Source organism: Tupaia chinensis, unplaced genomic scaffold, assembly GCF_000334495.1.
Source record: "Tupaia chinensis unplaced genomic scaffold, TupChi_1.0 Scaffold150006_1, whole genome shotgun sequence".
NCBI lineage: Eukaryota > Metazoa > Chordata > Mammalia > Scandentia > Tupaiidae > Tupaia > Tupaia belangeri.
This window is the reverse complement of record NW_006209847.1, coordinates 4,391,111-4,412,757: the sequence shown is the minus strand read 5'-3', so window position 1 is coordinate 4,412,757 and position 21,647 is coordinate 4,391,111. Positions and strand designations below refer to the sequence as shown.

General features: G+C 56.4%; 1 protein-coding gene across 1 annotated transcript in view; it reads left to right on the top strand.

Annotated features, from left to right (window-relative positions):
• Window positions 1-21,647, top strand: part of LRP1 (LDL receptor related protein 1) — a 94,583-nt gene that overhangs the window by 36,997 nt on the left and 35,939 nt on the right. The window contains 21 exon segments of the mRNA XM_027769638.1: window positions 1-88; window positions 3,486-3,626; window positions 3,756-3,881; window positions 4,873-4,989; window positions 5,596-5,676; window positions 7,216-7,383; window positions 10,287-10,469; window positions 10,872-11,072; window positions 13,321-13,566; window positions 13,779-13,976; window positions 15,625-15,829; window positions 16,007-16,171; window positions 16,732-16,976; window positions 17,243-17,374; window positions 17,651-17,878; window positions 18,084-18,258; window positions 18,340-18,434; window positions 18,625-18,774; window positions 18,864-19,004; window positions 19,332-19,466; window positions 20,925-21,056. The exon segment at window positions 1-88 is cut by the window's left edge and continues 3 nt beyond it. Of these exon segments, the coding sequence (XP_027625439.1) occupies window positions 1-88; window positions 3,486-3,626; window positions 3,756-3,881; window positions 4,873-4,989; window positions 5,596-5,676; window positions 7,216-7,383; window positions 10,287-10,469; window positions 10,872-11,072; window positions 13,321-13,566; window positions 13,779-13,976; window positions 15,625-15,829; window positions 16,007-16,171; window positions 16,732-16,976; window positions 17,243-17,374; window positions 17,651-17,878; window positions 18,084-18,258; window positions 18,340-18,434; window positions 18,625-18,774; window positions 18,864-19,004; window positions 19,332-19,466; window positions 20,925-21,056 (3,352 nt within the window).

The window sequence follows — 21,647 nt, the reverse complement described above, 5'->3', positions numbered from 1 at the left end:
AGCAGCCTATGCCTGGCCACCCCCGGGAGCCGCCAATGTGCCTGCGCTGAGGACCAGGTGTTGGACACAGACGGCGTCACTTGCTTGGGTACGAGGGGCCCAGCTGGGGCTGGGGCTGGGGCTGGGAGGACCCCCAGAGAGGTCACAGGAGGCTTCCAAGGTCCCAGTTAGGGGCTTACGGAGGCCGCGAGGGGCCCTGTGGGATGCAATTGGAAGCAAAGCATGAGAGTGGGGAAGGCTCTGAGTGTAAGGAGTACTGGGGGGTGGCCGGGACTTGGGGAACTAGCGAGGAACAGAACAGCTATGGAAGGAGGAAAATCGTCCTAATTTCCTCTCAGCGTATTCCCCATTATTTAAAGGACAATGAGTCCTTCAAAATATTGGCAGTCAGAGAGGAGAAGAAAAGCCCGAATCCCCCCAAGGAACACTGCCGCGTTGTTAGCATCATGGTGGTCAGTTGGACAGCACCCTTTTTCCTTGGGTTGGAGGGTTCTGTCCTGCCATTGTTTTACATAGCTGGTACCCTGATGTATGTGAAAGGTCGTCTGCTTTTATTTGGCTCATGTGTGGCATTTTCTGTGTTATTATGGCATCGTTTTAAATAGCCTTTTAAAAATAAAATTTATTTATTTTCATTCATTATTATTCTTTATTATGAGCAGAGAGAGGGGCTGGCAGGTAATGTGGTGGTTAAGGGCACTGGACTCCCACGTGCCCAACCATAGTTCGAGTCCTGGACCTGGTGGCTTGCTTTCTCACTTTCTCTCTCTCTCACGCTTTCTTGCTCTATCCCTCACTGGTCAAATTAAAATAAATAAAGTTAAATAAAATGATTATTTTTTAAAAGTTACTTATTGAAGAAAAAATAAAATATGAACAGAGAGAGAAAAAGGGAAAGCAAGCCACCAGATCCGGGACTTGAGTCACGGTTGACTACGTGGGAATCCTGCACCTTTAACTACCATGCCACCTGCCGGCCTCTAAATAGCTTTGTTTTTTATTACAAGTGGGTCATGCTCATTTTAAAAATAAATAAGTAAATAATATAGAAAATTGTAAAGGAGAAAATCTGAGTCCAAGTTGCCCCAGATTCCACCACCCATAGATAAGCACCATTCCCATCTGGGGAGCCTCCTCTGAGCATCTCCCTGTGCGTTTGCTTTTATACACGGAGTCGTCCTGCCGTGCTCTTCTGTTTCCTGCCTTTGTCACTCGACAGTACACCATGAATACGCAAGCAGCATTTCAATGGCTAAAACATACTCCATTTAGTAAACATCTCATAATCCACTCAACCATTTCTCTGCTGTTGGATTCCAGGTTATTTCCAGTTTTTCGTTATAATTATAGCTATAAAATGTGCCCTTGGCTATAAGCATTCCCCATACAGTCACTTAGTACCTCCTTAAAACACCTCTGCAGGGAAGGTATTTGTATTGTCCCCATTTTACAGATGAGGAAATGGGGCCCAAAGTTAGAGCAAGGATTTGAACCCAAGAAGTCTCACCCCCTCTGCCATCTCTCGTATGTTCATGCCTTCCCGTATTCTGGGCTTCCTTATGGTAGAGTCCCAGAAGTGCACGTGGGTCTGTGGGCCTGAGCGGACAGCTAAGGGTGAGTGGCTGAGTTTGGGCGGGGACAAGAGCCTCGATGGAAAAGTCAGGGTAATGGAAGGATTTTCTGCCTGGACAGAGAAAGTGACATTGAGCCAGGAGCTAAAGCCCCCCAGAGATGACAGGGACTGGCCTGGGGCCCGGGAAAATAGGGGTTGGCCTGGTGTAATAATGTGAAAGTCAGTGCTGGTTGTTCACAAAGGTGAGGTCAAGGGAACCAGCAGTTAGCGTAATGGCTATGTCGCTGGACTCCCACGTAGTCGACCACGGTTCGCGTCCTGGACCTGGTAGCTTAAAACTCACGCCGGGCGCGTGTGCGTGCGTGCCCAAGATCCCGAGAGGAGAATGGAGGAGAAGGAATTGCGGCGTGACCATCCCCCCGGGGGGTGATTTCTCTCTTTCTGTCTCTATGTCTCTCTCTGTCTGTCTGGTGAGCGCACGCACCCTATAACAAAAAATTATCTCCAAAAAAAGAAAGAAAAAAAAAAAAAACAAAGGTGAGGTCAAGTAGAGCCAAGGAGCAGGGATGAAGAGCAAGGAGGACACGACCACCCTCAGGCCCACAGCCCACGTGTGGAGAAAACGGCCACCACGGGCCCCTCGGGCTGTCTCACAGATTAGAGAGCGTGGCAGACGAGTCCAGCAGTGGGCGTGCAGAGCTGTCAGGTCTCAGGACGGGGGCCAGGCTGGTGTGGGAGTCCTGGTCTTCTTGAGGTCACCACTACAAACATAGTCAAAGGACACAGAATTTTACTGCTAATGGCCTGGGCAGATGGTGATGGCCAGGTGGGTGCTGGGGAATGTGGGGGGACTGCACAGTTCCAGGGCTGTGCTCATGCTGTGGGTGGATCTGTGAGTCCAGGGAGCAGGGCAGGGCCCTGTGGATCCCAGAGGTGACTTCCAAGGCCAATTCATGGAGAAGGCAGGGTGGGGCTGGGAGAGCCTGCATGGTAGGACAGGAGTGTTAGGGGCTCCAGGCTGTCTGAGAAGCTGTTTTATTCTCTGGTCACGTCGAAGTAGAGGGATTTTCGTCTTAATTGCCAGTGGGCATGTGCACTTACTAGAGAGATTGGAAGGAAGAAAACAACATGGGGAATGGGCCTGCTACAATCCCTTCTCTTCCATTTCTCCATCTGGATTTGGAGCATGCGTACATGTCCCTGGTGTGTTTTTCAAGCCTCTGGGCTGAAATTTAAACCCTGGTCAGTTGGGACCAGCAGGTGGCGTGGCAGTTAAGGCGCTGGACACTCCCATGTGACTGACTACGGTGTGAGTCCTGGACCTGGTGGCTTGCTTTCTCACTTTCCCTCTCTCTCTCTCTGTGTCTCTCTCTGGTCAAATTAAAATGAATGAATAAATAGGGACCCAGCAGGTGGCATGGTGGATAAGGTGCTGAACACTCCCACATGGCTGGCCATGGTTCAAGTCCTGGACCTGGTAGCTTGCTTTCTCTCTCTCTCTCTCTCTCTCTTTCTCTGTGTATGTCTCTGGTCAAATAAAATTTTTAAAAATGAACGAATAAACAAATTAAATCATTCTTTTTAAAAATGAATGAATAAATAATTCTTAAAATAAATAAATAAATAAATAAATAAATAAACAAACCCTGGTCAGTCATGTGGGATCCAGCTCCCTAGACTAGACTATGGGGCCAGCTTCAAGTATAGGAATTATTAAACATCATCCTTGTTGCTAGAGAAAGAATCAACATCTCTATCCAAATCTTTTCTTCATGAACGGTCATGTGCTAGGAAATGTCACTCTGTGTATTATTTTAAAATAGAAAAACTAACAAAATAGTGGCGGGGAGCTCAGCGCCTGTCCCACGACCTGGGTCTGATGTTCCCCCTCATGCTCCTGTGGTGCCCACAGCGAACCCATCCTACGTGCCCCCACCCCAGTGCCAGCCGGGCGAGTTTGCCTGTGCCAACAGCCGCTGCATCCAGGAGCGCTGGAAGTGTGACGGGGACAACGACTGCCTGGACAACAGCGACGAGGCCCCAGCCCTCTGCCGTGAGTCGCCTCCCCTCCCGTTGGGCAGCAGGCCTGCCAGGCAGCTCAGCTCTGGCTTCGCCTGTCCCTGGACAGGTCCAGAGCCAGGAGCCCCACCCTCGCACTGACCCCCGACCCATCCGTCCGCAGATCAGCACACCTGCCCCTCGGATCGATTCAAGTGTGAGAACAACCGGTGTATCCCCAACCGCTGGCTCTGTGATGGGGACAATGACTGCGGGAACAGTGAAGACGAGTCCAATGCCACCTGTTCAGGTGTGGGCTGGGGGGAACCACCCTGGGACCCCTCAGTCAGAGAGGCAGGGTAGATGGGGCAGCCAGGCCTGGGAAAGCAGAGGAGCCCACAGGGAAGGAAAGAAAGGAAACGCCAGGTCTCCAGGGCAGAGGGAATGGAGGCCGTGCAGGGGTGGAGCTCGGCTCTAGGCTGAGATGAGCGAGCACGGTGGGCCTTCCCATGCAGGACACAGAGAGCCCTGGGGAGATGGGGAGGGCATCCATGTGCAGCAAAGCAGATCGTTTCAAAGGTCCTTGAGAGAAGTGGTTTGGGGCTCTGGGGGGTAAGGTCTCAAAAGGCAGAGGAGGGCCCAGCATGGTTGGTGCATGCTGTCAGGACACTGTGCCTAGCACAATGGGACTACCTGGGTTCGATTCCTGGCCTGGGTTTGATTCCTGGCCCGACCTGAAAGCTGGGCACTGTGGCATGTAGCTGAACCCCAGCAACCCAGGGGGCTGAGGCAGGAGGATCAGGGTCTTGCTGTGGGTCTGGCCTAGGCACCACAGCAAGACCCTGTCTAAAAATAATTTTTTTTTTCTTTTTTAATTCATTAATTAATTTAAATTTGACCAGAGAGGGACAGAGGGAGAAAGTAAGAAAGCAAGCCACCAGGTCTGGGACTTGAACCGTGGTCAGCCATGTGGGAGTCTGGCACCCTTAACCACAATGCCACTTGCCAGCCCCAATAATAATAATTTTTAAAACTTAATTTTTAAAAAGAATTATTTCACTTGTTATTATTATTATTATTATTTTAATTTGCCCAGAGAGACAGAGAGAGAGAAAGGGAAAGTGAGAAAGCAAGCTGCCAGGCCCAAGACTTGAACCACAGTCAGCCATGTAAGAGTCCAGCACCTTAACCACCATGCCACTAGCTGGTCCCTTAAAATAAGTTTTTTTAAAAATAGAGGAGAAAAAGAAATTAGGAGGGGGGGGACGACGGGTACTCACACCGCCCCGCCTTGTCCCCAGCCCGCACCTGCCCACCCAACCAGTTCTCCTGTGCCAGTGGCCGCTGCATCCCCATCTCCTGGACATGTGACCTGGATGACGACTGTGGAGACCGCTCTGATGAGTCAGCCTCGTGTGGTAGGAGGGACAGCAGGAAGGCCAGGCTGGGCTTGGGTGGGAAGGAGCCCATGGCAGCGTGCATCAGGGTAGGGGTTGAAGAGCCCTGCAACTTGGGACCTGGGTAGCCTTGAGCAAATTAATCTCTGTGGCCTCTGAGATTTGTCAACAAAATAGGAGTAATAAGAACACCGACGTCACAGTGCTGGCATGCCACTCGGAACTCACGCATGAAAAGTACACCGTGCAGGCCTGGCTTTGGGGTCTCTGAGCAGGACTTCAGACAAGGTGCTGCTGCCTTGTCTGGCCTCCCTGTCTGACAGGGCCTCGTGCCCACCTACTCCGTGCTATGGTACTATGTACTATGGTACCGTGGCATTTTGTGTGTGTAAGTTTTATTTCTTCTATGAGAGAGAGCACGAGACACTCCCAACGGGGCCCTCACTCCTTGACCCGTCCCCAGTTGGAGCCGGCCCGGTCAGGGCACGTGTGCACAGGTGTCCTGTGTGTTCAGACAGGTTCTAGGATGCCCCGGGACCTTGGCCAGGTGCGTCACCACGGCGCCACCTCCTGCCCTGTGCTGTGTGATTGTAGGGGCCCTACTCAGCTATTCTTTCTCCCCGACAGCCTATCCCACCTGCTTCCCTCTGACTCAGTTTACCTGCAACAATGGCAGATGTATCAACATCAACTGGCGATGTGACAATGGTAAGAGCCAGCCTCCCTTCACCTGCTTTGGTTCCTAGGAAAGCTCAAAGTCCTAGCCAGGCCCTGAATGAAATAAACGAAAGGGTTTTAGGGTCAAGACAGGGCCTCCCTCCAGTACACTGAGGCCCTACTGGGCTGGCCAGGAGAAGAAAAAGGGAGCCGGGAATGCGGGGGGCAGGCCAAGAGGGGCCGAGAGAAGACCCTGCCAGCACCTGTTCGCACCATCGTTACCCAGGCAGGGCCCCAGCTGCCTGCCCTCGAACAGCTCAGAGGCCAGGGACAGGGAGTGAGAAGGGCCAGAGGGGGAGCAAGGAGAGCTTGGTGCCCAGCTCCCTCCTTCCTGAAAGCCGCCATCTCCTGGAGTCCCTGCTGCACCCCCGGGCTCTGGGCTCCAAGTTCAAGACCCCGTCTGGTGGTCAGCCTGGAGCTGCAGGGCCACCGTGCATGTCACCGTGTGAGCATATGGTCGTTGTGTGTGCCGTCTCAGGCTCTGTCGTGTCTGCTGTCATGTTGTGGCGCGCAGCCCCAGCACCCCAGCCCTGGCTCGTGTGAGAGGCTGCGCTGGGTCAGCACCAGTTGCCCCTCGCCTGTGCCGTGTCTTATGTGCCAATGGTCGCTCTGGCGGTTTCTGTGTTTCAGAGAAGGATTGTGGGGACGGCTCTGATGAAAAGACCTGTCCTGAGCCTGCCGGTCAGTGCATAGAAGCACATGCACCATCACCCTCGAGCCCCAGCTGGCCTCGGCTGCCCCCCCAGGACCCTCAGACTCCCTGCCCCAGAGCTGCTAGCCTGCGAAGGAAAGGCAACAGAGAGGAGAGGAGAGGAGAAAGCAGGGGGAAACACAGGGCTGGAAAGAAGCAGAGAGGGAAAGGGACCACTCAGAGGACAGAGAGGCGCAGGCATAGTGGGGAAGGAGAGTTAAAGAAGCCGGTCCATTTGGAAAAGAGGCAGGAACACAGTCCCTGGGAGACAGCCAACCTCAGTCTTAGCACATCTCGTAGATGCAGACACAAGTCAGGTCGCCCCTGCCCCAAGACCTGGAAAGGACATTTGTGCAGTCAGCCTGTCGAGAAGTTCCCAACCCTTCCCAGCTTCAGGCAGACACCCGTGTGCCCAGCAATGCCCGGGCTCTGGGCTCCATGGGGCCTGATAAAGCCCTTCTCACTCCAGCCCTTCTCACCTACACTCCACTTACCCTCTTCCTCCCAGGCTGGAGAAATCCCTGCCTTTCCTCTAAGAGCAAGCAGACCCCTGCCTCTACACCCTCACAAAAGGGAAAGGAACGTTCCCTGCTCCCCACCCCCAGCTTTTCCCAGGCTCAGGGAGGGGCCCTCCCGGAGCCCGCCCTGCCCCGCCCCGCGGGCCATGGTGCATGCTGCAGTCTATGCAGTTTCTGTGTCTTTTCTGTTTGTTATTTTCTCATTGGGGGTTCGGGGTGGACCAAGGGTGGGAATGGGCAGGTGAGGGGCCCAAGCTGGGGTCATAGAGAAGGCTGCTCTGCTGACTCGCTCCTCGCCTCTCCCCTTCTTCCTTCCCCCAGACAATGACTGTGGGGACAACAGTGACGAGGCTGGCTGCAGTCACTCCTGCTCCAGCACCCAGTTCAAGTGCAACAGCGGGCGCTGCATCCCCGAGCACTGGACCTGTGACGGGGACAACGACTGCGGAGACTACAGCGATGAGACACACGCCAACTGCACCAACCAGGGTGGGCACCTGAGGCGGGGCGGGGGGCACCGGTCTGTCCATCTGGGCTCCCACCCCCTGTGCGTCGGCCACCATCTGGGAACCAGAGAAAGCCCAGACAGGGCTTTGCTCGTTCAGGAGTTTCCAGGCCTGCGGGAAGGGGAGGCTGTCGGCCCATCATTGCCACACACTGCCCAGGTCACGGGCTTTGCAGCGGGTGACCTCGGGTTGCAGCTCGGCAGTTTGTTATCTGGTGACCTTGAGCAAGTTACTGAATCTCTGTGGTCCTCTGTGAGTTTCGTCTCAAAGTGGAGTAAGAATAGCATTGATGTGGGGGTTTGGTGAGATCGTGCACGAAAAGCACTCAGAGCCGGGCTTGAGTTTAGTAAATAATAGCTCGAAGAAAGGATGCTAAAGGGAGGAGTGCGTGAGCACAGGGGAGCAAAGGCGAGAGGGCTGGTCTGCGAGCTCCCTGTGCCCAGTCCTCCAGGGCCCAGGGAGACTAGGGGAGCTTGAGCTCACGTCCGCGAGGGCACAGGCCCTCTTGAGGGACTTTGGTTCTCAGCTCTGGCTGATCGTTACCATGGGAAAATGTTGAACTAGGGTTGCCAGGCTGCAGGAGAAGCCAGAAACGCAGAGTTTATGTGAAATGTACTGCATTTTTAACATTGGCGTATTAATTTCCTAGGCCCACTGTAACAAAGTACCATAAATTAAGTGACTTAAACAACAGGAATACACCGTCTCACTGCCATGGAGCTGGAGGCCTGAGGCCATGTCATCACCCAGGGGCTGGGAGGGGCTCGGTTCTGGGCCTTTCCTCAGCTTTTGCTGGTTTGCTGGCTGTCTTTGGCGTTCTTCGCCTTGTGGATGCTTTACCCCAGCTCTGCCTGTGTCTTCTCATGGTGCTCTCCCATGTGCATGTCTGTCTCTGGGTCCAAATCTCCCCTTATTTAAGGACACTGATCATTTTGGATCCAGCCCACTCTAGTGACCTCATTTTAAGTTGCTCATCTGCAGAGACACTACTGCCAAATAAGGGCACATCCACAGGTCGTATAACTTAGGACTGCAGCATCTGTAAGAGATGCAACTCAGTCCTCAACAGCTGGCAGTGAGTGTTTTTGGTTTTGTTTTTGTTTAAGAGGTTTTTGCCTTAGGGTGCTTGTGCTCACCAGAGAGAGAGACAGTGAGAGGGAAAGTGAGAAATCACTCCCAAGGGGGGATGGCCATGCCGCAATCCCTTCTCCATTCTCCTCTCGGCGGGATCTTGGGCATGCACTCCAAAGTTTTAAAAACACCTACTGGCCGAAATGTTCCTGTGGGTCTCATCTGGCCCATGGACCACCAGCTTACGCCCGCTGCCTTACAGAGCTACGGCACACACAGTGGGGGTAATAACAATAAGCATCAAGCACCCACTGTGAGCTCCCCCCAACAGGGAGAATAGGGAGGGTCACAGGAGGCTCAGGACACAGCCGCCGGGTTTCCAGGGCTGTCTCTGGAAAGGGTCAGGTGAGGTGGACAGGCGCAGTGCCTGGACTGCTGAGAAGGGACCTCGAGGCATAGTGGGCTGCCTTGGACAAGTCGCTTCGTCTGAGCCTGGGTTTCCTTCTCTATGAGATACAAAAGGCCGAGCCCTGGGGAGCCGGGGTTTCGTGATCAGAGTGACTTTTACCTCTGGTTGTGAGCAGGGATGGTCACTCAGGACGAGATGGGATGTGAGCTGGGCCCTGCCGAGGGATTAGACTGTGGGTTAATGGACAAGAGGAAGAGTCTTCCAATGGGGATTTGGGGTCACCTGGAGATGCCTGTAATAAAGATTTAGAGAGCAAACCCGAGCACTTCTGGAGAGTGATGGTGGAGCGTGCAGCAACAGCAGGGAATGAGGCTGTTCCCCTAAGGGGACAGATCACCACAGCAGGTGTAAGTCAGGCAGAGGCTTGATGTGGGGAGTACAGGAGAACTGAGGACTTCAAGGCTGGAAGGTGACGTGGCGTAGGAGGTGCTTTGGAAAGATGAGCCTGGAAGGGGATCAGATTGCAAAGGAGTTCAGGGGCCGAGGATGGAAACTCAGCTGAGTGGCTGCCGCTGAAAGTCCAGGCGCGTGGTGAGAAGGTGACCGTGCTCATGGCCCGGAGAATGAGGAATGGGGCGCACAGCAGCAGTGGGAGCCTTGAGGCTCAGGTCTGTGCCTCACGGGTAGCTCTCTGCCCCTCTCCTGGCCGCTGGGCCAGATCTCAGTGCAGCAGCCAGAGCGATCCTGACAGAACATGAGTCAGATGTGCCCCAGCCCTGCCCTCAGGCCTTCTCTGGCTCCCTGCATGCTTGGAATAAATGCCAAGCCTGTCTCACGGCCCGCAGGCCCCTCCCCTACCTGTCTGAGCTCCGTGCCTGCCGCTCATCCCTGGCCTCTTGGGCAATTCTGAAGGTGCCCAGCACTGTCCTGTCAGAGGTGCCGCATCAGCCGATCGCTCTGCCTGGGGCGGGCCTTCACTTACAGCTCACTCTCTCTTCATCTCCCTCTCGCCTTGTCTCCGTAGTTTAGCAGTCCCTGCAGCCATGTCCAAGGTCTGTGTGTTATGTCTTCCCTGCCAGAACGTGGGCTCTGTGAGGGCGAGGACCTCGCTTTGTTCAGGGCTAGCACCTGGAACAGTGCCCGGCACACAGGATGCACTCGAAACTGGGATGAATGAATGAAACAGCTACAGTGGGAGGCATGTGAGGTCTGGCCTAGCGAATCGCTTCTCCCATGGAGGTCATGTGTGTAAAAGGGAGTTGAGACCAGCTGTCCGCTGGGGTCCCTGAGCCAGGCCTGGAGGCTTACAGATCTGCCTCAGTCCACAGCCCTGGAGGGGAGATGGAGACGGCATGGCCGACCCCAGACACCCCCTCCTCCTGATGTCCTCCACCTGCCCCCTGCAGCCACAAGGCCCCCAGGCGGCTGCCACACTGATGAGTTCCAGTGCCGGCTGGACGGACTGTGCATCCCCCTGCGATGGCGTTGCGATGGCGACACCGATTGCATGGACTCCAGTGATGAGAAGAGCTGCGAAGGAGTGACCCACGTCTGCGACCCCAATGTCAAATTTGGCTGCAAAGACTCGGGTAAAAAGGAGGGTGGGAGAGCCGGGAACGGGCAGTAAGAGCAGGAGTCGTGTTAGAGCAGGTGGGAAGGGAGCGGGCACTGTGCCAAGTGGGGTGGGGGCGGGGCGGACAGGAGACAGCACAGAGAGCCCTGCGCGTCCTGCGTAGGGGAAGGCAGGAGGGACCAGGCCATGTACAGGACCCTGGGCTCCAGAACCCTCGCCAGAGCTGAGGTGCAGCACTTCCTGCACAGTCCTGGCCTGTTTGTTGTCTCTGACTTTGACAGAAAAAGTCTCAAGGTTCCTAGCGGACCCCAAGCATTGCAGTCAGGACCCTAATTCAAGATGCACACTGGGTCTGAGAGGAAGGGCAGGGGTGCCCAGCTGCCCAGGCGCGGCCCCTCATGCCACACCCATCCCTCAGCCCGGTGCATCAGCAAAGCGTGGGTGTGTGATGGCGACAGCGACTGTGAAGATAACTCGGACGAGGAGAACTGCGAGTCCTTGGCCTGCAGGCCTCCCTCGCATCCGTGTGCCAACAACACCTCTGTCTGCCTGCCCCCGGACAAGCTGTGTGACGGCAATGACGACTGTGGGGACGGCTCGGATGAGGGCGAGCTTTGCGGTGAGGCCTGGGCCAGAGGAGTGAGGAGGGTACCTGGGTAGGGGTCCGACCGGCAGAGGCCTGAGAGGAGAGCACAGCTGCGCTGCCAGTGAGCAGCGCCAGGGCCATGTTGGTTTAGGGCCGCCGTGGCGTTGCGCTAAGTGCGTCACTCCATAAGGTTTAATCCACAGAGGAGCCCTGAACGAAGAAGGTACTAAGCCCATCTCCACTTTACAGCTAAGAAACTAAGGCATAGAGAGGTGAAAGAGCTGGCTGAAAGTCATACTGCTCCTGGGGGCCGACAGGTGGCGTGGTGGTTAAGGGCGCTGGACTCCCACATGGCCGACCATGGTTCGAGTCCTGGACCTGGCAGCTTGCTTTCTCACTTTCTCTCTCTCTCACTCTATTCCTCTCTGTTCAAATTAAAATAAATAAGTATGGGGACCAGCAGTTGGCATAATGGCTACATCACTAGACTCCCATGTAGTTGACTGAGGTTCAAGTCGCAGACCCGGGCTTAAACTCACGCCGGGCACGTGTGCGTGTGTGTCCAGGATCCTGAGAGGAGAATGGAGGAGAAGGGATTGCGGTGTGGCCATCCCCCTAGGGGGTGATTTCTTTCTTTCTGTCTCTCTGTCTCTCTCTGTCCTTATGGTGAGCGCACGCGCCCTATAGCAAAACCTCTCCAGAAAGAAAGAAAGAAAGTTAAATAAAATAATTCTTTAAAAAAGGGAGGGGCAGGGGACCAGCACATGGTGCGGTGGCTAAGGTGCTGAACACTCCCATGTGGCCGACCACAGTTCGAGTCCTAGACCTGGTGGCTTGCTTTCCCACTTTCTTTCTCTCTCTCTCCCTCTCTCTCTCTGTCTCTTTCTGGTAAAATTAAAATAAATGAATGAATAAATAAAATTAAATAAATAATTCTTTTTTAAAAGGGGGGGACCAGTAGGTGGCGTGGTGGTTAAGGTGCTGCACACTCCCACATGACTGACCACAGTTCGAGTCCCTGACCTGGTGGCTTCCTTTCTTTCTTTCCCTCCCTCTCTCTCTCTCTGTGTCTCTCTCTGTGTGTGTCTCTCTATGGTCAAATTAAAATAAATGAATGAATACATAAAATTAAATATATTTTTTTAAAGTCACATAGCTCCTGGAGCACTGTGAAGACAGTACAATGCACTCCTTCCCTGCAGCACAGCCCCCTCTCCCCCACTCACACTAGTCACTGGAGAGGGCATGTAAGATGAAGGCACCAGGACTGAGTGTTGATGGTCAGGGCAGGCTTCCTGGAGGAGGTGGGAATTTAACTGGGCTGCCAAGGATGAGCACAACATGGAGAGTGAGTGAGAGGTGGGAGAAGGAGTGTGAATTTTATTTTTCTATTTTTTTTTATAGGTTTTTGCCTTAGGGAGCATATGCTCTGAAGAGAGAGACAGAGACATCCCCTAGTGGGGATGGCCATCCTGCAATCCCTTCTCCATTCTCCTCCCTAGTCTTGGGCATGCATGCACACCTGCCCAGTGTGAGTTTCCAGCCACTAGGTCCAGGACTGGGACTGTAGTCAGCCATGTGGGAGTCCAGCGACATAACCACTATGCCCTTGCTGGCCTCAAGGGGTTGCATTTTCAATATCAAAGAAAATGAGGTTGAGGGAGTGCAGGGGCGGGCCATGGAGGGCCCAGTGGTGTGAGCAGAAGGGAGGAACAGTAAGTAGCCTTATCTGTCCCTGAGCCAGGCAGAGCACGCAGTCCTTGGGAGGAGAGGAATGAGAGATAAGGATGGTCAGGACTGGCTGGGACCGGCCGGGATTGGCCAGAGAACTGACAGGTTGTCAGTCATGCTGGCAGATTCCAGGGTGTATTGAAGAAGCTGGGGCAGGACGCCCCCCAAACCCTGAACCCTGATCCTAACGACACTCGCAGGGAGAAGGCAAAATATAGTATGTCGAAAAGTGGGCAGGGAAATAGAAACCAGAAAGAGGCTGGGTGCTCCCAGAGGAGAGGGGTGGGGTGGTGGGTGCTGGGTTCCAGCCCTGGTCCTGAGGAAACCTAGAAGCATTGGGGCAGGGACTTGGCAGGAATGAAGAAAGGGGGCCATGGACAAACACCAAGACAAATTTGGCCCGTGCCTGGGAGCCCAGTTAAATTCCCACTTCCTCTGCCACACCCCAGGGAGCCCCAAGTCCCCAGCACCCAGAGCTTGGGGCCCAGCAGGGCTGTGGACCTGCCTCCTTCCAGATTCTGACCTGGGCCTGTCCACTGCTTGCCCCCAGACCAGTGCTCTCTGAATAACGGTGGCTGCAGCCACAACTGCTCAGTGGCACCTGGCGAAGGCATCGTGTGCTCATGCCCTCTGGGCATGGAGCTGGGGCCTGACAACCACACCTGCCAGATCCAGAGCTACTGTGCCAAGCACCTCAAGTGCAGCCAGAAGTGCGACCAGAACAAGTTCAGCGTGAAGTGCTCCTGCTATGAGGGCTGGGTCCTGGAGCCCGATGGAGAGAGCTGCCGCAGCCTGGGTGAGACACGGGTCAGGGGTGGCTTGGCGGGCCAGGCAGGCCGGGGCAGGCCCCCGACAGCGGAGGGCTGGGCTGGGGTGGCCAGATGCCAAAGGCTGAGTTGTCCAGCCGGGCCCCTAGTGCCTGGGCCAACAGAGGCCCTGCCTGCGCCAGGGTAGGGTGCACAGAAGCAGCAAGCCTCTCACTGACCCCATCGTGTCCTCACATCCCAGACCCCTTCAAGCCGTTCATCATCTTCTCCAACCGCCATGAGATCCGGCGCATTGACCTTCACAAAGGGGACTACAGTGTCCTGGTGCCCGGCCTGCGCAACACCATCGCCCTGGACTTCCACCTCAGCCAGAGTGCCCTCTACTGGACTGATGTGGTGGAGGACAAGATCTACCGCGGGAAGCTGCTGGACAATGGAGGTGACCTTCTGGCCGGGCCTGGGACCAATGCCAGGGCAGGGTGCACACAGACGGGGCATTTAGCTCTCAGGGCCATAGGCCTGGATCCAGGTGGCTCCGGAGTCTAAGGCGCCCCTCCCCCACACTCCTGTTAATTGGGTTAGATTTTGCTGTGGGTCTGAGTGCCTGACGCCCCGTAATTATCGTCAGCAGAGCTGCCAGCCTGATAATTAACAAAGATCAGCCTGGAGCTCAGCTCCCCAAATCCTAGAATTGCAGGTCTGAAAGGAGAAAGCCACGTAAGGGACAGAGCACCTGGACCCCACTTCTATCCCAGGGCAGACTTCCTTCTGCCAGCCACGAGGTCGAGCACCTGCTGTATACACTAGGCAGTGGGCATGCCACTGGGATCGAAACGGGCTGCTTCAGTTATGTAGTCCAGGTCCCCCGAGAAGATGACATCTGTGCACACACTTAGCAGTGGCACATTTTTTAAAAAAGAATTACTTGTTTAATTTCATTCATTCATTCGTTCATTTTCATTTGACCAGTGAGAGACAGACAGAGAGGGAAAGTGAGAAAGCAAGCCACCAGGTCCAGGACTCAAACCGTCAGCCATGGGAGTGTCCAGCACCTTTACCACCATGCCACCTGCTGGTCCCTGACTGAGGCATATTTTACTAGAGAAGTTTCTTGTGTTTGTAATAAAGAAAACTTGAGGGGCTGGCAGGTGGCATGGTGGTTAAGGGCACCAGACTGCCACGTGGCCGACCGCGTTTCAAGTCCCAGACCTGGTGGCTTGCTTTCTCAGTTGCTGCTTTTCTCACTTTCCCCCCCCCACACACACACACACACACACACACACACACACACACACACACTGTCCGTCTCTGGTCAAATTAAAATAAATAAATGAAGCTAAATACGATTATTCTGAGAAAAAAAAAAGAAAAGAAAAGAAAATTTGAGAGCCAGCTGGTGGTGTGGATCCCGCATTGGCAACTGCATGTGTGAGTCCTGGATTCAGGGGCTTGAGACACACGCCAGATGTGTGTGCATGCATGCCCAAAATCCCAAGAGAAGGGATTATATCATGACCATCTCTCCCGGGGGTGCTTTCTTTCTTTCTCCTTTTCTCTGTCTGTCCTGTGATTGCATGTGCCCCATAGCAAAATTATGAAAAAAGAAAAAGAAACCTTGAAACTATCTCAAATATCCATCCACGCGAGAGGATGGCTAAGTAGACTGTAATAATATTCACACCAGACAACAGTTTCTAAAATAACGAAGGACACATATAGATGTATTAGCCAGGAATCCTCTTGCAGACATTATGTGTGGTGACTTCTAGAATGTTCTATGACCATTGCCATGTAGATCTGTCTCCCGAGAGCCCCCGCCCAGTGCTGGCCTCCTCCCACAGGTTAGCCTTTAGACCTGCCTGCAGAAGGTAGCTGCCCCAGCCCACCTCTCCTCCAGGCTTCGCCCTCGTGACCTCATGATGGTCGGGGGCCTGAGTGTCGGAAACCCCATTGTTGAACCTGGGTACCTCGGCCATATTGGCTGCGGTGTCAAGGTTGAGGATAGGTCACCCAGTGCTCCCAGAATCCTGCACACGCATGCCACCCTACCCTGGGGGCGCTCACCTTCCATGCCCTCTCTTCTCCAGCCCTGACCAGTTTCGAGGTGGTGATTCAGTATGGCCTGGCCACACCTGAGGGCCTGGCTGTAGACTGGATCGCAGGCAACATCTACTGGGTGGAGAGTAACCTGGACCAGATTGAGGTGGCCAAGCTGGATGGGACCCTCCGGACCACCCTTCTTGCTGGTGACATCGAGCACCCGAGGGCAATTGCACTGGATCCCCGGGACGGGTGAGGACCCTGTCCAGCCCTCTCTGGCCCCATGGTCCCCTGAACTCCCACTCAGCCTGGCCGGGGACACCTGTCTCCCCAGTGCTGTTCACTCCCTCCTACCCTTTACATGGGCTCCCACCACAGCCCCGACCCTAGGCCCTGACTCAGCCCTCCCTGCCCCTCCCCACTCTCCAGGATCCTGTTCTGGACGGACTGGGACGCCAGCCTGCCCCGCATCGAGGCAGCCTCCATGAGTGGGGCTGGACGCCGGACCGTCCACCGGGAGACAGGCTCTGGGGGCTGGCCCAATGGGCTCACCGTAGACTACCTGGAGAAGCGCATCCTCTGGATCGACGCCAGGTCGGCACCTCCACCACACCCCAGGGAGGCCCAAGTCGGCAGCACCCGGGGCCTGGGGGTGTGGACAGGACCGCAGAATGAGTGAGGGGGTGGGAAGGTCTTGGGCTCTGAACCGCAAGCAGGAAAGGCCTGGGCACTGCGGGAGGCCTGAGGGGAGGGCAGGTGGAAGAGGGCAGAAGCCGGCCTGTCACCTGCGGGGTCCTTGTTGCCTTTACAGAGCTGCACCTACTAGGGGCTGTCTGCCCAGGGGAAGAAGCTTTCTAATTGGGCTGCCCAGAGAGGGCAACTTAACTTTCACCTAAGCCCTGTGTGGCCCTGGGGAAAAGTGAGCTGGGAGCCTCCCTTGAAGGGCTTGGGACTCGGGTCTGAGAGCAGGAGCTTAGGCCCCAGGTCTCACACCACAGCCTTCCATCTGCCTTCTCTGGCCAGCAGGGCTGGGAGGAGGGAGTGCTCCGGGGATGCACTGGGAGCATGTGGCCTGGCTCAGGGTGGGCGCCCTGGCCGTGTGCCAGAGGGCTGACCCGGCTGGCATCCTCACTCTGCCCCGACCACGCTCTCAGGTCAGATGCCATTTACTCAGCCCGTTACGACGGCTCCGGCCACATGGAGGTGCTTCGGGGACACGAGTTCCTGTCGCACCCGTTTGCAGTGACGCTGTATGGGGGGGAGGTGTACTGGACTGACTGGCGGACAAACACACTGGCCAAGGCCAACAAGTGGACTGGCCACAACGTCACCGTAGTGCAGAGGACCAACACCCAGCCCTTCGACCTGCAGGTGTATCACCCTTCCCGGCAGCCCATGGGTAAGGGCACGCCCGCCAGCAGCAGGAAGGGGACCCACGCCCTCAGAGACCCTTCGGAGGAGGGATCTGTGTTGGGAGGCAGCTGAGGTGGGGGCAAGGGTGCAGCCTGGTGACTGCGGAATGTCCAGCCACCGAGAGGGGTCTAGCTGCAGGGGATGCTCGGACAGGGAGGGTGAGACTGGGTAGGGAGGTTGTTCCAGTGAGAAAGGCCAGGTCGGGACAAGTCACAGATGTTCTCAGGCTTCCCTTCCCTCCCTGGCCCCCAGCTCCCAACCCTTGTGAGGCCAACGGAGGCCGGGGCCCCTGCTCCCACCTGTGTCTCATCAACTACAACCGGACCGTCTCCTGCGCCTGCCCCCACCTCATGAAGCTCCACAAGGACAACACCACCTGCTATGGTAGGGCCCTCCCTCAGCAGCCAGAGGCACATGGGCTGCAGAGCAGGGCCGCAGGCCCTCGGGCTCCTTGCTAAGTGGAGAGTCCCAGCCAGGCAGGTCCTGGTGGGAGAGATGCCAGAGGATACCGCGGTGAGGAGCGGTTGTCCCTGTCAGGGAGGCGACCCCCAGGGGGTGCTTTCCACAGCCAAGGGCTAGCAGCAAGCAGGAGGGAACAGAGGGTGGCAAGGAGGCGTGGAGGCAGGTGGCTGCCCTCAGTGACCGGCCCGTGCCCCACAGAGTTTAAGAAGTTCCTGCTGTATGCACGTCAGATGGAGATCCGGGGCGTGGACCTGGACGCCCCCTACTACAACTACATCATCTCCTTCACGGTGCCTGACATCGACAATGTCACTGTGCTGGACTATGATGCGCGGGAGCAGCGCGTGTACTGGTCCGACGTGCGGACACAGGCCATCAAGCGGGCCTTCATCAACGGCACGGGTGTGGAGACGGTCGTCTCTGCAGGTCTGTCCTGGCCCTGGACCCCTGCACCAGTAGTTGTGGATATAGGCCTCCACTCAGTCCCCTTGCCCTCTGTTTTCCCCAAATCCTATTCCCACCCAGTGCTTCATACTGGCTGCCCGACCCCAACCAGCAACCGCGCCAGCCCCTCCCTGTTTGCAGTGTGTCCTTGCAGCAGCCAACATGGACTCCCTGCTTGTGCCCCCAGACTTGCCGAACGCCCACGGGCTGGCTGTGGACTGGGTGTCTCGAAACCTGTTCTGGACAAGCTACGACACCAACAAGAAGCAGATCAATGTGGCCCGGCTAGATGGCTCCTTCAAGAACGCGGTGGTGCAAGGCTTGGAGCAGCCCCATGGCCTGGTGGTCCACCCGCTGCGAGGGTGCGTCCTGGGCCCAGGGGGGTAGTGGGCTGGGGCTGGGAGAAAGTGGGCGCTGACCCTCCCCTCCTGGCACCTCCTTAGGAAGCTCTACTGGACCGACGGTGACAACATCAGCATGGCCAACATGGATGGCAGCAATCGCACCCTGCTCTTCAGTGGCCAGAAGGGCCCTGTGGGTATGAACTCGCCTGCCTGCTTCTGCAGCCCCCGCAGGGTCCCTCAGTGGCCCCTCAGCCTCCTCCCATTCCCAGCTCAGAGCCTGCCCCCACCAGCCTCCCCAGAAGCTCACACACCCCGCCATCCCACCCCTGCATCCCTGGTCCTGGCGCCAGGGTCCCTGGCAGTGACACGCCCACCCGCTTCCAGGCCTGGCTATCGACTTCCCTGAGAGCAAACTGTACTGGGTCAGCTCCGGGAACCACACCATCAACCGCTGCAACCTGGACGGGAGTGGGCTGGAGGTCATCGATGCCATGCAGAGCCAGCTGGGCAAGGCCACCGCCCTGGCCATCATGGGTGAGGGACAGGAGCTGGCTGGGAGCAGGCCCCTCGGAAGGGCTGGGGCGGGGCTTCCCCAAGAGTCTCATCCCCTCCTGCCGCCCCAGGGGACAAGCTGTGGTGGGCAGACCAGGTGTCGGAGAAGATGGGCACTTGCAACAAGGCTGACGGCTCGGGGTCAGTGGTCCTGCGCAACAGCACCACCCTGGTCATGCACATGAAGGTTTACGACGAGGGCATCCAGCTGGGTAGGTGGGAGGCGGGCGCTCGGGGGTCACAGGCACCAGTGGTGGTGGGGAGCGGCTTCGGGACTCTGGCCAAGAGGAGGACTGTGGAATCAACAGGGCAAGGGAGTGAGCGGGCCAGACGACTTAGGCTCCACCCTCCCACGCACGAAATCACAGCAGCTCTGGTCGCAAGACGGGGGGCCCAGGAGGACACAGCTGAGAGTTGGGTTTGGTAGTGACCCCCAGTAGGGTAGAGGCAGTGACCATTCTGCCCCTGAGCAGCCTGAGCCTGGCTCTGGTCCTGACAAGGCCCACCTAACCCTTTCTCTCTGCCTGCCCCTACCCCAGACCACGAGGGCACCAACCCGTGCAGTGTCAACAATGGTGACTGCTCCCAGCTCTGCCTGCCCACGTCAGAGACGACCCGCTCCTGCATGTGCACGGCCGGCTACAGTCTGCGGAGTGGCCAGCAGGCCTGCGAGGGTCAGTGTCCAGCCCCTGGCCTCCTACTCCTTAGCCCCCCACTCTCCTACATGGGGACAAGACCATTCAGTGGGTATGACTAAGTGCCTTCTGGGTTAGGAGCTTCGTAATTCCTCAGTGTGCTGGATGCTCTGGGGAACCTGGGGCCACAAGCCCCTGCCCCTTTCCCTGTCTTGGCAGCCTTAACCAGAAGGTGGGGCCGACATGCAGGGGAAACGACCGTGAAGTGGCCCTGTCTGTCCTGTGCCTGCAATGGGATCGTGGAGAAACAACCTCGCAGGCAGTCAGGGCCAGCTTCATGGAAGAGGTGTCTATGAGGCAGGTGTCACAGGACAAGTGGAAGTGGGATGTGTGGCTCCAAAAAAGGCCTATACACAGGCAGGGGAGATAGCTAAAGCGCAGGTCCGATGGGATAGCGGGGCGTGCACAAGGGCCCAGGCCGAGACCCACTGGCAGGCAGGGTGTGTGGAGGCCTAGTGATAAGGCTGGGAGTTAGGGAGGCGGGGCTCCAGGCCAGCAAAGATTAATCTGGCGGGCAGGATGGGAGGGAGAAACCGAGGCAGTCCAACCAGTTAGGAGGCTTTTCAGAGTCAGAGCGTGAGAGCATGATTGGGCCTGGGCTGGGCTGAAGAGAAGGGACGAGGCTCAGAGACTTTCACAATCACTTGCTAACTGATTCACAAGCTGCAGGGACAGCTCTCCTGGGAGCCTCCCTCTGATGTGGGTAGAAGGAAATGCTGGGTTGAACCAAGTTTTACGTTTCTTACTGCAGAGCTTCTCAGAGGCTTGGAAGTGCTCGCGTTCACAGGATTTTTCTAGAGGACTCCAGTGTTTGGGGCTCTTCCAACCTCACTAGACCATTCATCCTCTTTCTCAGAGCCTGAGCCCCCAGAGCCCATTTGGGGATTCACTTGGGACATGCTGTAGCAAAGGGATAAAGGCAATGGGGGCCTCTTGGGTGCGTGGATAGTGGTGCCTCATGAATGGGAAAACTGGGAATGAGACTGGCACAGGAGTGCGGCGCTGGGAATGCGCAGTTTTAGGTGCTGGAGGAGTGTATGGCTCAGACCAGACAGAGGGAGACAAAGAGGAGACTCAAACCAGGCTGGACGCCCAGCTACGTTTTTGAGTCATCCAGTCCTGACCGTCTTGTCCGAACCTCCCAGACTTTCCCTAAGGGACTGGGGTGAAGGAGAAGACAGCCGAGCCTCTGCTGCCCTCTCGTGGTGGCTACAGGTCCTGCAGCGGTCCCCCGGAAGGGCCAGCTTCTTCCCGGCTCCTAGCCAGGTTGACCTCCCCTCCCAAGCTCCAGGTCTCAGGCTGGGCCGTGTGTGCACGTTGAGGATGGAGGTGAAGGGGGATTCTGAAGGGGAAGCAGAGAGCTGTTACCTGAGGGTTACAGGCACCGAGCGTGAAGGACACAGTGAGGCCCGGGCCTGAGGTGTCCTTGTGTTTCAGGTGTGGGCTCCTTTCTCCTGTACTCTGTGCATGAGGGCATCCGGGGAATTCCCCTGGATCCCAATGACAAGTCAGATGCCCTGGTCCCAGTGTCGGGGACCTCGCTGGCTGTCGGCATCGACTTCCACGCTGGTGAGCCATTTGGCAGTGGGGCAGTGGGACGGGACATGGGAGTGGCGTGCCCTGATGTCCCAGTGGGATATGGCAGGCTACCCAGCTGGCTTCTGGCAAGACACTTGCCACAGCTGCCCCGCCCCTACCTCCCCCAAGCACCTGGCACCTCCAGCATTCACTCCCCTGTGTCCTGTCCCCCTCCCCACAATCGGACCACCCGCCGTGTCTGGCATCCTCACATCGGTTCCTATGTCTCCAGAAAATGACACCATTTACTGGGTGGACATGGGCCTAAGCACCAGCAGCCGGGCCAAGCGGGACCAGACGTGGCGAGAGGATGTGGTGACCAATGGCATTGGCCGCGTGGAGGGCATCGCAGTGGACTGGATTGCAGGTGAGCAGTGGGGGCCCATGGGGCTCAGGACAGGCATAGGGAGGGCTGGGGGTCTCGGAAGGAGGTTTTTTTTTTTTTAATTATTTTATTTAGCTTTATTTATTCAAATTAGACCAGAGAGGGACAGAGTGAGAGAGAAAGAGAAAGGAGAAAGCCAGCCACCAGGTCCACGACTCGAATCACAGTTAGCCATGTGGGAGTCCAGAGCCCTTAAC